Here is a 16,062-nt window from a genome sequence, read left to right on the forward strand (position 1 = left end):
GTGTCCTGCTTTTTTCCCTCATTTTGCACAGCGTTAGCAGGCAAGTTGTGTGACAGACAGTTCAGATCAATCTGTCAGAATATGCGTTAAGTAATACATGAGCATTCCTGATCATGGTACCCACAAGCTGCATGTTTGGTAAGTGATCCATTCAGAGCTTAGCATGTGTATAACAGACAGCAGAATACTGTTTAATGCTTTTCACAAATGAAAGAAATGAAACATTGTGTAGCCTAGCTAATAAGAGATTTAGCAGCAGGAGATGTTTTGAATCCTGGTGGGAGTGTGTTTAACCTTCTTGGCGGTAACCCCGAACGTAGTTCGGGGTAAGCCGCCGGAGGGTGCCGCTCAGGCCCTGCTGGGCCGATTTGTTTAATTTTTTTTTTGCTGGACGCAGCTAGCACTTTGCTAGCTGCGCCAGCACCCTGATCGCCGCCGCCGCGCGCCCGATCGCCGCTATACGGTGCGGCGCGCCCCCCCCCCCCCCCAGACCCCGTGCGCTGCCTGGCCAATCAGTGCCAGGCAGCGCCGAGGGGTGGCCCGGGACTCCCAATGACGACCCGACGTCAGTGACGTCGGTGACGCCATGGCGACGGGGGAAGCCCTCCAGGAAATCCCGTTCTTTGAACGGGATTTCCTGATCGGAGATCGCCGAAGGCGATCGAAGAGGGCGGGGGGATGCCGCTGAGCAGCGGCTATCATGTAGCGAGCCCTGGGCTCGCTACATGATATAGAAAAAAAAAAAAAAAAAAAAACTGCCGCGCTGCCTCCTGGCGTATTTTTTTATACCGCCAGGAGGGCATGTTTGAATGTACCCATCAGGCTGTTGTAGGTGGTGTTCCCATCAGGTCCTCTAATTTACATACTGCAGTGTGATTTGCCATTAAGTGAGTGCTTGATGTATATGTATGTGTCCATTATGCTGGGAATACACGTTTCGTTTTTGCCTTCGTTTTAGCCTTCGTTTCGTTCGGTAAACGAATCGAGTGTTGAAAACGTTTGTGAAAATAGTCATAATCTCATTATAGTTTCGATTAATAGACCCCAAAAACGAACGACTAGTGATCGAACATGTTTGATATTATCTCTCTTTATCCATCTAATCGAGCCATTGGTAGGCTTGATGGCTGTTCAGATCGATTATATATTCGTTTATGTTAGTCCGTCCCTGTAAAAAGGGATTTTCGTTTCGTTTCTTTGCAGCCTTCGATCATTGGAAAAACGAAACCATCAGAATAGGAAAAAAAAACGAAACCGTGGGTGGTGATATTAACCGTATGTTCGATTATTTCGGGATCGAGAAGGACAAAAGGCACAATCGAAACGAAGGTTTAAACGAAGGCAAAAACGAATCGTGTATTCCCAGCATAAGACACCCCTGCACCATGGATGCACCAGGTTTATTTATTTATTTTTTTTCTTGGTATTTGCCCTCTAAACCTAGGTGCGTCTTATGGTCCGGAGCGTCTTATAGTCCGAAAAATACGGTACCCTGTCGGCAAAGTCTGCCTCGGGGTTTGTTATATACAAAATAATGCTGTGTGATTGTCCTGCAGTATGAGAGCGAGGCAGGAAAATTGCACAGCGCCATGCGTGAAAGTAGTCTAATAGTGCCTGGATTTGCATTAGTTAATTTACTGACTGCATAATTTGCAATAAAAATGTTCATATTTTATAACATACACGGATTTTTCCACCACTATTTTTACTGCTGCCACTTATCCCTAGAATTTACACTCATGTCTGACTTCAGTTAAAAGGAATGACAAATGGATTTGAATCTAAGGGGACTACACACTTTCCAAAGAATTCAATTTCATATCAAGTTATGGCAATGACAATTTACTTAATGTAAAAACCCAAGTATCTGGATTTTCTAATTTTTTTCAGCGCAACACTCATATATAAAACATAATTATAGGCTGGGAGAACAACAGTTGCGGCACTATTCAGAAAGTAAAACGTCAACTGGGTGTTTTCTATCCATTATGTAAAGTAATTGTGGTGAGTGGTAGAAATATCTACTCTGCAAAGGCCAAACTGCTAGACAAACCACAGGGGACCAGTCTTATCACATGCTTTCTGAATAAGCAGTGCTGGTGGATGTGTGCTGCATCGAAGCAAAAACCATGTGAGTGGCTAGTGAGGCTTGTGGCATCTCTGTGGTATCGGCACATTTATCACACTTACAAACAATGAGGTAAACCAAAATATAGCCCCTCACCGACAAACCTAATTCTCAAGCTAAGTCTTGTAAAAAGTACTGTGAATGGTCATGCCGAGTCATTAAAAAGGGACCCTGAGCAGTAGATAAAAATGAAATCTGTACTTACCTGAGGCTTTTATCGAATACTGAACCACGCATGCGCAAGACTCTCTCACACTGGTAGGCGTGATGACGCGTAGCCGGCTGGTGTGATGGGTGAGCTGCCCCATAACTGAACCGCTAGCCAGGACCGAGAGAGGAGCCAGAAGGACGCCGGGGGACCTTGCAGCCTACAGTGGGCTGGAGGAACCCCCAGGTAAGTCACCATTCATTTTTAACAAGTGCTCAGGATGCCTTTAAAAATCTCCATTAGCATTATACTAGAAAGAGCTTTATAAATCACAAGCACTTAGAAAAGCGCTGCTAGTGGGGCCCAGGCCTCACTCAAAAGATCTATAGATGGATCATAGCAAGTTTCTGATGACGTTTCAAAAGCTCAGACTTATCTAGTAGACAGACATAAAAGGTGCTCATTTATACTGTACGAGGAAAACTATCAAACATTGCATATTTTAGCAGTATGCCAAGAGTCATTGGAAGTTTTTAATAAAAAGAAATTGGCTTCAAAAAGACAATTCTATCTCCTTGCTCTCCCAGTACCTCACATGGCACCACATAAAGATCCAGTCAGTGTCGTAAAGCAGAACAGACCAGCTTACCCAAGACGTCAATATGTGAAGAGGGGTGCGTGTGCCATAGTCTATGTATTGTGCCCCCCTGTACCAGAGATGCCACTACTCTACAGCAAAAAAAAAGGGTGTGAGGAGCAAGAGCCAGCCTCTTCTATACCAATATGAGTAGTGCTGTGACTGTCTTCTATAATGTCCTGTCTCTTGCACTGCAGCCTCGTGACGAACACAGAGGCATGTGGATCAGGTTTCCTCAAGAGGCTGCAGTGTGAGAGACAGGACATTATAGGAGACAGTCACAGCACTGCTCGCATTGGCATAGAAGAGGCTGGCTCTCGTTCCTCAAACACAGTTCTTCCCACGGTTTTGTATCTCTCAGCCTGCAGTAGAGGTGGCGCAATACACAGACCACGGCACATGCACACCACATTCCATATCAGTGTCCCTGTCAAGTTGGTCTGTTCTGCTTTCCAAGGCCAACTGAACCTTTACAGGTAGTGTGAGGCATATAACAGACATACTTAAAGGACCAGTATTGTGCGAAATTGTAAAATTTTTAATTAAAACAAAATTCAACTGTGCGCTCTATATGAATTTTTCAGTTAGTAAATTTCTTCTCTGCTCTTTCCTTTGATATTACAGCTTACTGCATAAATGTTTAAGAATACTATACACCTTGGAAAAACATACCACTACAGGAGCCATTTAAAATTAGGAATATTATAAATGTAATTTATTAATTCTAAAGACACTGAGCCAATTCACTTTTTCTCTTGAGTTTCATCCTAGTAGGTAATTCATCTTCTGTTTAAAATAACTTTTCTGCACTCTGAAATTGAAAAAGTAGCAAAAAGTAGCAAAAAGTAGGTGAAAATGTACTGCCAAAATTCGGGGCTGTGGAGTAAGTACAAAAATCATCCGACTCCGAAGTTTATGAACCCACCGACTCAGACTTCAGGTACCCAAAATTGCTCCGACTCCTTAGTCTAATTTAGTTAAAAAATAATCTGACTCCGACTCCTCAGTTTACTGAAACCACAGACTCCAGGTACTCAAAATTGCTCCGACTCCACAGCCCTGATCAAAATGATTCTGATTTTCTTGCTTGCCGGTGGCTTAAAAGGCATTTTATTGATAAGATGTGAAAATATCACCTAGGAGAAAACTTAGGGGAAAAAGTGAATTGGATCATACCAACAGTCTTAAAAAACACACAAGAAAAGAAGAGTATACTCATCTTTATAGGATAATGTCCTCCATAATAAAACAGATAGAAAAGTGATAGTAAAAGGTTGGAACAAAAATGGCTCAAAGCAGGAAAAAAGGGCACAGGAGCCCTTTCAGAAAAACATCGCTGCCTAGGCACCTATTCTAAAGGCCACGATTAGCAGTAAAGAAAGAAAATCTGGGCACATGGCGGTGGCCACTATGCAATGCAGTCATGGCTGTGACAGGATGCAGGAGAAAGAGACGCAGATGCGGTGACTAGCCTAGCGAGAACGGATAGCGTCCGTTCTCATAAGCTTTCATTGGGCACATTTTCCCGTCCAATCAGGGAAAAAGGCTTCCTGCGTTTAAAGAGACACTGAAGCGAAAAAAAAAAAATATATTATGATTTGTATGTGTAGTACAGCTAAGAAATAAAACATTAAGATCAGATACATCAGTCTAATTGTTTCCAGTACAGGAAGAGTTGAGAAACTCCAGTTGTTATCTCTATGCAAACAAGCCATTAAGCTGTAGGACTTTCAAAGTGGTGGAGAGGGCTGTTATCTGACTTTTATTATCTCAACTGTAAGTGAACAGTTTTCTTTTTATCTGCCAGAGGAGAGGTCATTAGTTCACAGACTGCTCTGAAAGAATAATTTTGAATGCTGAGTGTTGTGTAATCTGCACATATTATAGAATGATGCAATGTTAGAAAAAAAACTATATACCTGAAAATAAAAATATGAGAATATTTTCTTTGCTGCTAATCTTCTAGTAATTATTCAGAGTACACAACCAATTCACTATATCTTTTTTTCCGCTTCAGTGTCTCTTTAAGCAGAGCTTTAAATACATATCGCACAGACATCTTTAAAGCAAGTGTGAACCGACACTTAGGCAGAAGAGCACAGCTTACTACATTGCTAGATGCTTCACATGTTCAGGGCTCGTTTCCACTATTGCGGTGCAGAATCGCCTGGATTCCACCGCTGTTGAAATTCCATGAATTAGCATGCGGATGCGAATTTTTGCGCGTTTTTTGCCGCGAATTCGCATGCGAATTCGCATAGGTGAGGGTATATGCGAAATTAACCATGTCACTGCCTGTTTGAATTACATTGGTACCTATGCGAATTTGCATGCGAATTCGCACGAAAATTCGCATACCATAGCCGCATGCGAATTTCCTATTAAATACATTAGCGGCGATTCGCATGCATTCCACTCGCAGCTGAATTCGTTGGCTCTTTTGTGCGTTTTTTTACCGCTGAAAAAAACGCACCTCAACAACGCTACAGTGGAAACAGGCCCATCCACTTGCATTACATGTGCGAATCTGCATGCGTTGGACGCATGCAGATTCGCGATAGTGGAAACGAGCCCTCAAGCAATCAATCACATTTATGAGTTTATGAAACGTAACACCTAACTTGTCTGATTGTAATGTACAAAGAACATACTTACAAGCAAAGAAAAAATGCTAATCAATAGGCAAAGACAATACAAACAAACATAAAAAAAAATTAAAAAAAGGGCAACATTAGGAGGTATGCATCTATCTGAGCATTTACATACAGAAAAACACAGTCTGTTACGAAGTCTGAAATAATAATAAAAAAAAAAAAATCAAGAAGTTGCTCAGAAATTTGTTTATTAGGTGACAACTTATGCATTAGTCACTAAAAGCATTCCTGAAGTGACATGATGAGGTAAATCTAGTACTAGTCCTAGTAAGGATTGTCTGAACTCCCTGTTTTCCTGTACAGTAAGGGCTGGTTCACACGGGCGTCTGCCTCACGTTTACCGCCGGCACTTGGCATTAAACGCTCCCATTCAAGTGAATGTGAGCATTTGTACTGGGCTTTTACGAGCGTTTGCGCGAACGTGGTGGTCCGATCCACACTTTCCCTGGCGTCCGAGGCGACCAGGATGCTACATGTAGCATCCTGGGGCGGTTAACCACCACGGCTAATCTCCCCCTATAGGGAAGAAAAACACTGACTGCAACTAAAAGTTACGGAAAGCTGCTGAAAGCCTGTATGCTACGCCGCCAAATGCTATGCCACCGAAAGTCGGGCAGGAGCCCGTGTGAACCAACCCTAAAAGTTAAAAACTATTATGCTAAATGCTGCTTTAACAGCGCAGCTTGATGAATCAACCCCTAAATTATATATTAAAGTGTACCCGACCCGAAGCTTAAGTACAAAATTAGTTCTTTACCTAAAGTGAGTCAAGCCTCAGGATCCTATTGAGGTTTCCCTCAGTGCTCTGATGGTCTCCATTACCGAACAGAGTGAATCTAGCGCAGGAGACTTGGGCGCACAGGGAGTAACTTCGGCGCCGTCAGAAGACTGAAGTTACTTTTAAAAACACAATAATTCGTTCCCCACCATCCATGGTGGCCTGGAGGGGGAATAGTATTTAACACGGCCGGGAACTTGTGCAGCAGCAGGATCAGCCATATATCAGCTGTATCCTGCGCCCAAGTCTCCCCGCCGATTCCTCTTGTACGCCTCCATTACTTCCAGTGAGATGTGCGGGAGGATTGGTCCTGGTATAAGAAGGGTCGAATAGGCCTGCTGCAATTGCTGCCATCATAGAGTATGATGCCACCTAATATTTGGGGATTACTATGCACAGGTTTGTGCACACCAAGAACTTAAAGGAAATCTAAACTGAGATGGATATGGATGTTTCCTTTTAAACAATACCAGTTGCCTGGCAGCCCTGCTGATTTAATTGGCTGCAGTAGTGGCTGAATCACAAACCTGAAACAAGCATGCAGTTGATCCAGTCTGACTTCAGTCAGAGCACCTGATCTGCATGCTTGTTGAGGGGCTTTGGCTGAACGTATTAGAGACACAGGATCAGCAGGAGCGTCAGGCAACTGTATTATTTTAAATGGGAAAATCCATATCCCTTTTCAGTTTAGGTTCCCTTTAAAGAGACTCTGAAGCGAGAATAAATCTCGCTTCAGAGCTCATAGTTAGCAGGGGCATGTGTGCCCCTGATAAACCGCCGATATCGCTCCACTAAACGGGGGTCCCTTTATCCCCAAACCCCCCACTGCAACACTTGGTCGCAGACTTGGTCGCTCCTGGAGGCAGGGCTAACGCTGCAGCCCTGCCTCCAGTCGTGTCTATCAGCGGCACATCGCCGGCTCTCCCCGCCCCTCTCAGTGAAGGAAGACTGAGAGGGGTGGGGGAGAGGCGGAGATACGCGCTGACAGACGCACGTGGGGCAGGGCTGCGGCGGTTAGCCCTGCCCCAACCAGGAAGCACTCCCCCGCTGCACGGAGGGGGATTTATGGGTAAAGGGACCCCGGTTAAGCCGCGGGATAGCGGCGTTTTAGCAGGGGCGCACATGCCCCTGCTATCTATGAGGTCTGAAGCGAGATTTATTCTCGCTTCAGACTCTCTTTAAGAGCACAGAGCAGATATTGCTATACTTAAAGTCAACCTGAAATGAAAACTAAGCCTAAAATTACATATGCCTGTAAATGAAATGAAACACTAGCACCTAGCCTTCATTGTGTCCTTTATTTCATCATCTTTTTCTCTGATGCTGGAATGGAATCACTTGCAAACTAGCACATTTGAACTGTGCATATGCAAGTTCACAAACCATATGCATGCATAGTAAAGCCTCTTTCAGATAGGAGGCTGAATTGCACACTTGCCCAGCAATTCAGTCTCCCGCCTGCCGCTGACCATTGCAATTCAGCTGCAATTTAAATGTGGTTGAATTAAAGCTATAGCAACACCACACATGTCAAGCACTGAGAAGCTGTGGTGTTATAGGGGGGCAGAAGACCGCAACATATCAAGTCTGAGCTTTGCTGCGGCCATGCCCAGATCTGACTCCATTGGGGGGGGGGGCACCCATCCAGCACCGAATGCTAGTAATTGCCCCGCCAGTGCAGGACAGCAGGTGACAGGCAGTGAATTCACTGCCTGTCAGTTGCCTGTGTGAAATGGGAGTGCTTGTATACATCTTCCCTTCATTCATGAGCAATTCCTATTACTGACCATGTGCAGATCTGGATCTCATCTGTGTGAAGTAATAATGCCCTCATTCACATTATCTGGGAATGTGCCGTCCACAAATGGTGCATACCCAGTAGAAAAAACTGCTTGTTCATAGACCTGGATACTCCAGGAAGAGAGGATTTAAATGACCAGCCATTCAATTAAGAAAACCCTCTGGACTGGCAAATGGGAAGGAATCTGGAGCCCAAAAAAGCAGTAAGGCCTCGTTCACATTGCATTTCGCTCGCGTTTGCGTTGGCCTTTTTATGACACAATTTTTTCCCGATTCCTGGCGCTTGGGCGGGCGTTGCATTTTTGTGAAAAGAGCTTTTCTAAGAGCTTTTCCCGAGCGTTTTTTTTAATTCACTATCTGACGCAAGTCAGGAAATGAACTCTTTGACCCGGAAAATAATAAATACAGTGTATATATTAAAAATGTGAACGCTATCGCTGCACAAAGTGATTTTGTGCTCGTTTTGCATTTTTCCAATACCTTCCATTGAGGCAAAAACCACCTCAAAAATGGTACATGCAGCGCTTTCCTGAGCGTATTGGAAACTCACTCTCAGATGTGAACTCTCTCCTAGAGAATTATTGCACGAGCGCTTTCAGGGAGATTTTTGGAAAAAAAAAAAAAAAAAAAAAACTGCCAGCGCTAAAAAACAAAAAAAAAAAAAACCCGCCTCTAGTGTGAATGAGCCCTAAGTGTATATAATATAAAAAAAGTTATAACACAATTCATTTTATACATGCTGTATTTTTTGCAGGGCTGTGAAGTCAGTACAAAAATCTTCCTACTCCAACTCCTCAGTTTATGAACCCACGACTCCGACTCTGGGTACCCAAAATGGACCAGACTCCGACTCCTTAGTCTAATACTTAACAGGGCTGTGGATTTTGTACAAAAATCATCCGACTCAGACTCCCCAGTTTATGAAATCAATGACTCCGGGTGCCCAAAATTGCCCCGACGCCTCGAATCCGACTCCACAGCCGTGATTTTTTTGGTTTGGATACCCTTTAATGCTTGATAAAAGGGACACAGGCTGTCTCAAAAACACAATCATCAATATTCACTTTAAGTGCCCATTCACACTTAGAAGCGAGAAACGCCGGCGATTTTTTGCGGGAGTGATTTTTACGTGATTTCATGTGGAAAAAAAAAAAATCACTGGACAAAGCAGTGATTTCTCCGCGATCACGTTTAGCGCTTCTATAGCACTGAAATGCGATCGCCGGGAAATCGCCCGAAAATGGTGCAGGCTACGAGTTTGCATTTTGCGATTTTCGGCGATTAGCGCAAATCGCCCAAGAACGGGCCCATAGGGTTTTATTACACTAGCGCTTTCAAAAGCGCTAGCGTTTTGCCGAAATCACCGGCAAAATGCTCAAGTGTGAATGGACTCTGATAGCAAACCTGAAGTGGTTGTTAGGAGGAACAAAGGTACAATCTGGTCACAACACGGCTAAAAGACGCTAAGGTACGCCGAGTACCTGATCTGCATGCTTGTTCAAGGTCTATAGCTAAAAGGTATGAGACACAAGGAGACACAAGAGGACAGCAGACAGGCAACTTGCATTGCTCAAAGCAGACTCAAACCAAACATTTTTTTTTAATTCAAAATATTTAGTTGCACCACTCTGACACAAAGATAAATAAACACTCCAAGCCTATGAGCATTTCAGTGCATGCTTTTCACCCTTCTCTTTTCATAACTAGGGTTATACAGGTGGCAGCCTCCTTTGCTGGACACCACCTACTCCACCTGTCTGACGGATTCTGTCCCGGCAATATGAAAGGAATGGAGGGGTTCCTCCAATAATTGTAAAATATTTTAGATTTGTCATCATGCAGCTGAAAAAAGGCTGCTATTATTATAATTTAGAAAATAGATTGTATTTCTGAAATCTTGTATTTTTAATTTGGGTCCACTTTAAAAGGAAATTAGCCTCATATCCCTCTCACCTCAGGTTCAGTTTATGGATGGAAAAGGAAACCAACATCCCATACATAAATCACATCACTGAACACACAAAACAAAAAAACAACCCTCCCCCCTCCATCACTTGTGATATGTCATATTTGTGATTTTTAATTTGGGTTTTCCATGCTCAAAAAAAAAAAAAAAAGTATATTAGATATGGCAATACATTTTCAGGAAAATAATCTCCTACAAAAGTGATTCTATTTCATAACACTAAAGGACCACAATCATGAACATCATAAGATGTAAACATACAAATAAGATGTAAAATGAACTATGAATTACTTTTCTCCTATGTTGGTGTCACTTACAGTAGATAGTACAAATCTGAATGAACTGAGGGCCTGTTTCCACTGGAGCGGAAACCGCTCCGAATCTGCAGTTGCCCCCACAGGCAAATCGCGCGGGTAAACTCTGCCATAGGGAACTATGGTGCCACAGGCCGAATCGCTTACACTAGCGATTCGGCTGACACTGGCCACAGATTTCGTGTGGGAGGCTGTGCATCCCATAGCCGTGCATGGCTCGGCTTCTGGGATTCGCCAGTGATCCCGCACACCCGGAAGTGCTGCTGCGCGTCTAACTGACATGTGCGGCAACAAATGGAAATGGGCCCTAACAGGTTTTGGACTAGCCCATCTCCTCGGGCCAAAAGAAGTGTGCAACGAGAAAGGAGGCTGGCCAGCATCTTTGTATAAATCCTTTTCAGGGACTGTCTTTATAAATAATAATGGCCATGGTGAGAATCCCCCATAAAGATAAAGATATAGACTAGTCCAAAACATGTCAGTTCTGTCAGATTTCTACTACCTACTGTAAGTGACAGCAACGTAGGAAAAAGATTTATAGCTCATTTTTCTCTGGGAGAAACTTATTTCTTATTTGTATCTGTTTACAAGTATATTAAATTTTAACATTTTACATGATGGCGGTCCTTTAAAGTGTACCTGAAATGGGGCAGGAGAAAAAAAAAAAGAAAATATGTAAACATACCTGGGGCTTCCTCCAGCCCCCTCCAGGCTGATCTCTCCCTTGCTGTTCGCTGCTGCCTCCCGGATCTTCCGCAAATTGGCCCTAGTGAGTCCTCCGGTCGGCGCAGGCACAGCCTAGCCGTGTGCGCTCCCCCATCATGCTCCCATGGCAGAGAGCTCTCTGCACCTGCACAGTAGTACTGCACAGCAATACACCACAGACTGGAGGGCTCTCCAGGGCCGATTGCGGAAGATCCAGTTTAACAGTCGGGCTGACCTGGGAGCTGTTACGGGGTCATCCCCATTTATAAAATGGGAAACAGAGAAGTCTATCGATCACGGTGGGCAAACAGGTTGCAGTAGAGGAGAAAAACATTGAGAAGCACACTACGTGGGAGGCAAGAATGACGTGCATTTTTTTTTTTTTTTTTTACTTTTAAATTTTCAGTTCAAGTTTGCTTTAAGAGGAGGAAAAATAAGGTCCTTACAATGGTAACAAAGTAATAGTGCCAATCCCCTAGGCCTAGAATAACTGAAGATTGATACCACTAGCAGTGAAAAAAAAAAAATTATCAAGAGTGACAGTATGGTAGGAACGTTGAGCATGAACTGGGACAGGCACAATAAAAAACTAGCTAGGCAATGTGTGCTGTGGAATTCTGCATCAAATGTCAACAAAGGTATTCATCAAAAAGGTATCTTCCTGTCTACACAGATCTAATGAGATACCGTGCTTAGTCTGAATGCATTATAAGCTCAAAATCATTCAGGTAATAGATAAAGACAAGAAAATGCTACAAAAAAAAATTACTGATAGCTGCACAATGACAAAAACAAACTTTTAATCGGATGTTAAAAGAAAATATACATTAGACACAAATTGATTGAAATAAACAACAGTTGCAAAATTAAAATGTTAAAAAGCTGCAATGTCTACTCTAGACAGAGATGAGAAAATATTTTACCCTTACATCTTTTATCTAAAGCAGCCGGAATTAGACTAAACTGGATCTTTGCACTGAAAAGTAACAAAGCATTAATTAATCAAGCTGTTATTTACTGTAATCATCAGCTTTACAAACCTAAGGCTCTGTACACACACATCCAATTTTAATCTGTCGATGACCGGCCAATTTTACCACTGCCATGTAGTATGAGGGCCACAGATTTTGAATACTATGAACAGACTGTATAGGTACGCTCTCACACTACATGGAAGTAGTAAAATGGCCAGTCATCTGCAGATAAATTGGATGTGGGTACAGACCGTAAATACAAAAGATCGAATTAAGATACATACAGACGTCTGATTTTTCCAAGCGACCGCCAAGCTGATCCATCAAAACCAGCCTTATGAGCCGAACGCCCGATTTGACGTCCGAACAACTGGTCATTTGGAAAAATCAGACATATGTACGTACCTTAATGCTAGGAATACACGGCTCGATTTTGAGCCATTAAGATGGCTCGATAGATAATTTCCAGCATGTCCGATCACCGTTCGATCGATTTGCCGCTCGATTTCTCATTGAAGTGAATTGAAAAAAAAAAAAAAAAAATGATAAGAAAAACAAGTGGAAGATAAGAGAATCAAGCGGGCAAAACGATCGGGTGCAGAATCGAGCGCCAGAATCGACCCGTGTATTCCCAGCATTAGCCTCTGCTAATTCAAACAACTGTAGATAAAATGAAAAATCTAATTGAAGATATGATCTCTAAATGACAGACATGCTAACTGAAAGTATTTGACCAGACAGGATTTCCTTCTACTTTTATACACAAGGCCAGATATATTTACAGATTGAAGAATTTTGCAATAGTAATTGTCACTTCACATAATTAGGTAAAGAAGCCTTCCTGAAGATTATACATGACAGAAATGCAGAGACCAGCCTGTATAATGCACAAACTCAACCACGTACAGAGACTATGTGCCCTTAATGGAACATGAAGGAAGTTACACTATTAAATATCAATTCAGAAGACATGAACAAAGTTTGCCACTTCTGGAAAATGAGTCAAGTTCTGCCACTAGGAAGCATTTGCAGCATTGGACAGTGGAAGCAGGAAGGAAAATATGAATGGAAAGGAAAAATGACAGACCTAGTATGATGTAGGAATGTTGTGGAATGGATAGTGACACTGCACCATGTACTTATGTCACACTGAAGTCGACCAATCAGAAGACCTTCCAGTAGTGAGCCAGTCCCATGCTATACACATGATCACAATTCAGGAGACAGTGATAAAGCCAGTGTATATAAGAAAGTGACAGGTTCTGTATGACACACACACACACACACACACACACAAGGTTGTGTATGGAGTGGGGTGTGAGGGGACAGCCTTGATGCTTTAACATGACATATATATATATATATGTACACACAACACAATGACAAGAAGACACAAGCAGCATTCTCGCTCTCACCAGTGAGAAGAGGTTAGAGTGACAGTCCTCCAGGCTCGCCCCGTTGGCTGCCCAGTTCGCCGCTGCAGTCATGATCCTCCGGGAGCCTGGCTACCAGAGCTGGGCATGTCTGACACCTAAAATTCTGGATCCGATCCGAAACGGGGGTAGCCTGCAGTCCAGGCCCAGGCCTGATCCGTCCTTCCGTGTGAGCGCTGGGAGAAGGGGAAAGGCCTCTGGGGCAGGATGACTAGGGGAGTCCAGGCGAGTCACAGATGCTGGCCGGATGTCACCATGTCCCGGGCGGCGCGGAGAGGCAGTGAGTCACCCGGGTGGGGGAGGGGCGATGTGAGGCCGGGAGAAAGAGGGGGGGAGAGGAGGAAGCGCCGTGGCCTCCCCCGGCCTGTCAGGGAACGGAATGGTAGTAAGGGGGGCGGCAGAGGCTGTCTATTGCGCGCCAGTAGCAGGAACACCTCCGTCCACCACACAGACACTGCTGTGCGAAGCCCGCCCCGGCCGTGTCACAGGAGGAGGCCTCGGGGCTGCAGGGGGCTCAGTCCCCCCGGCGGCCTCTCTCCGTGCCGGCCTGTCCCTGCTGGAAGCTGTGCTGGAAGGAGGGGGACTGTGTGTACGGCTCGGGCCTCTCCCGCTGCTCCTGTCTCTCTCACACACTGACCGGAGCTTCGCCTCTCTGACAGCAGCAATGGCGTCCGGCCGCGACAACACGGACGGCGATTGGGCTGCCTCGTTCACGTGACGGGGCGGTGAAGCGCCAGAAGAGGTGGGGGGAGAGCCGAGCTCGCGCTACTCTGTCTCGCGCAGGCCTCTCGCCTGAGTGTCCCTTGCGGCGCCGGCAGAGGGCGCTGTGTGCATGGGAATCCTAGCGCTCCGTCCTGTACTGTTATTAATATGATTGTCAAGGCGGCTATTGTTGTGGAATCATTAATGTTATTAATTATTTAATTAGAAGCCGACGGAAGGAAATAAGCGGTTGAATTTACCGTGTCCGTAATCCTAGCCCTACCTAATGGCAGAAGCGAGTGCGCTAGCGGTGCTCTAGTAACGTCAGTGATTGGTGTGAAGCTATGTATGCATACGCCCAGTGCTGCACCGGGGATGGCAGCACAACAATGCATGAGAGGGCGGAATACACGGTCCGCTGGGAAAGCCGCGATTCTAACACGCTGTGTTTATCCCAGTGCATAGATTGTGTTTCATTGTCACCCATCTTCATACACTGTACCGTATATTTGATGGAGTAACAGCCATAAAGTACAGAACATATACCTTCATTATAGTGTTATAAGAACAATGATGATGTCAGCTATATTACAGCAGATTTTCAAACTAGTGGTGGAAGAAATATCGACATTCTACAGCATAGTGTAGATACGCCTTCAAAGAAAGAAAAAAGGCTTGGCTTAATGATCCTCGTTACAGTACAATGCAATGAATTCATTGAGTTTGGACTTCTTCACGTCTTGGGGGTCACAACCTGGAATTCAACCCCATTTAAGTAGGATTTTATGTATCTGATCTAAAATAGTCCAATGTGTTATGTTTTTTTTATAATTTTCAAAATGATTTACACATTAAATGGGACAGTTAGATTGCATAAATATGAAACCCATTCGCCTTAAAATCCTCAAAGGGTACTTTAACCAAAGAATGAACTCCATTCAAATCAGTTGCTGATATCTCCTATCCCACTATAAATCTTTACCTTTTCTCAAATAGATCATGGGGGGGGGGGGGGGGGGTCTGTATGGCTGATAATGCGGTGAAACCTCCTCCACAGTGTGATGTCATGACCAAGGTCCTGAGAGTTTGCCTTCTGTAAACCTTGTTGCATTGTGGTAAATAACAGCTTTTTCTAACTGCCAAGCAAGCAGTATCTCCCTTGTGCATAGAACTCTCAGTAACACACATTCTGTATATGTCACCTGGCAGAACTAAAGGTGTCTCCACCTGTAATACATTTCAGAATGTAAATCAGGGAGAGGAAAGATTTTAAAATGGGCAAACACTGACAATATATTCAATAAATGGATATTGTTGTTTTCACTACAGTTGCTCTTTAAAGAAAACCTGAACTGAAAATTAAAAGTAAAAATAAGCATACACAAGTCATACTTACCTCCCTTGTAGACTACTCCTCAATCTCTTTCTCCTGTCCTGCGTCCTGTTTGTCCACTGTGATCAATGGAATTCTCCGTCCTCCATTTTGAAAATGGCCAATACACCATAACAGCTTTGTGGTCAGCACACAGTTAAATTGTAACATCGCCCACTTGAGCCATAGGGAAACATGGACACATCAGTTCTCCTCTCAGATGTAACTGACAGCAACTGATAGATAACTGACAGCAACTGATATATTTCAGTTCTGACAAAATGTTGTCAGAACTGGAAGGGATCATTGTCAGAAGAAAATGGTGAGTTTCTGAGAGGAACTGATGGCAAGGTAACTATGTAATGTTCACTTGAAGTTACCTCATGTGTTTATTTTAAATAATTTTACTCAGTACAGGTTCTCTTTAAAGGACCACTATTGCGAAAAAAGA

At 43.8% G+C, this 16,062-nt stretch overlaps 1 protein-coding gene across 1 annotated transcript in view; it reads right to left on the reverse strand.

The window, feature by feature from the left end:
* The window catches only part of MED13L (mediator complex subunit 13L), a 220,627-nt gene extending 206,393 nt beyond the window's left edge, over window positions 1-14,234 (reverse strand). Inside the window, exon 1 of the mRNA XM_068239868.1 lies at window positions 13,520-14,234. Within this exon, the coding sequence (XP_068095969.1) occupies window positions 13,520-13,591 (72 nt within the window). The 5' untranslated portion in view covers window positions 13,592-14,234. The remainder of the gene's footprint in view (window positions 1-13,519) is intronic.
* Between the last annotated feature and the right edge of the window lie 1,828 nt (window positions 14,235-16,062).

Source organism: Hyperolius riggenbachi, chromosome 1 (assembly GCF_040937935.1).
Source record: "Hyperolius riggenbachi isolate aHypRig1 chromosome 1, aHypRig1.pri, whole genome shotgun sequence".
Lineage (NCBI taxonomy): Eukaryota > Metazoa > Chordata > Amphibia > Anura > Hyperoliidae > Hyperolius > Hyperolius riggenbachi.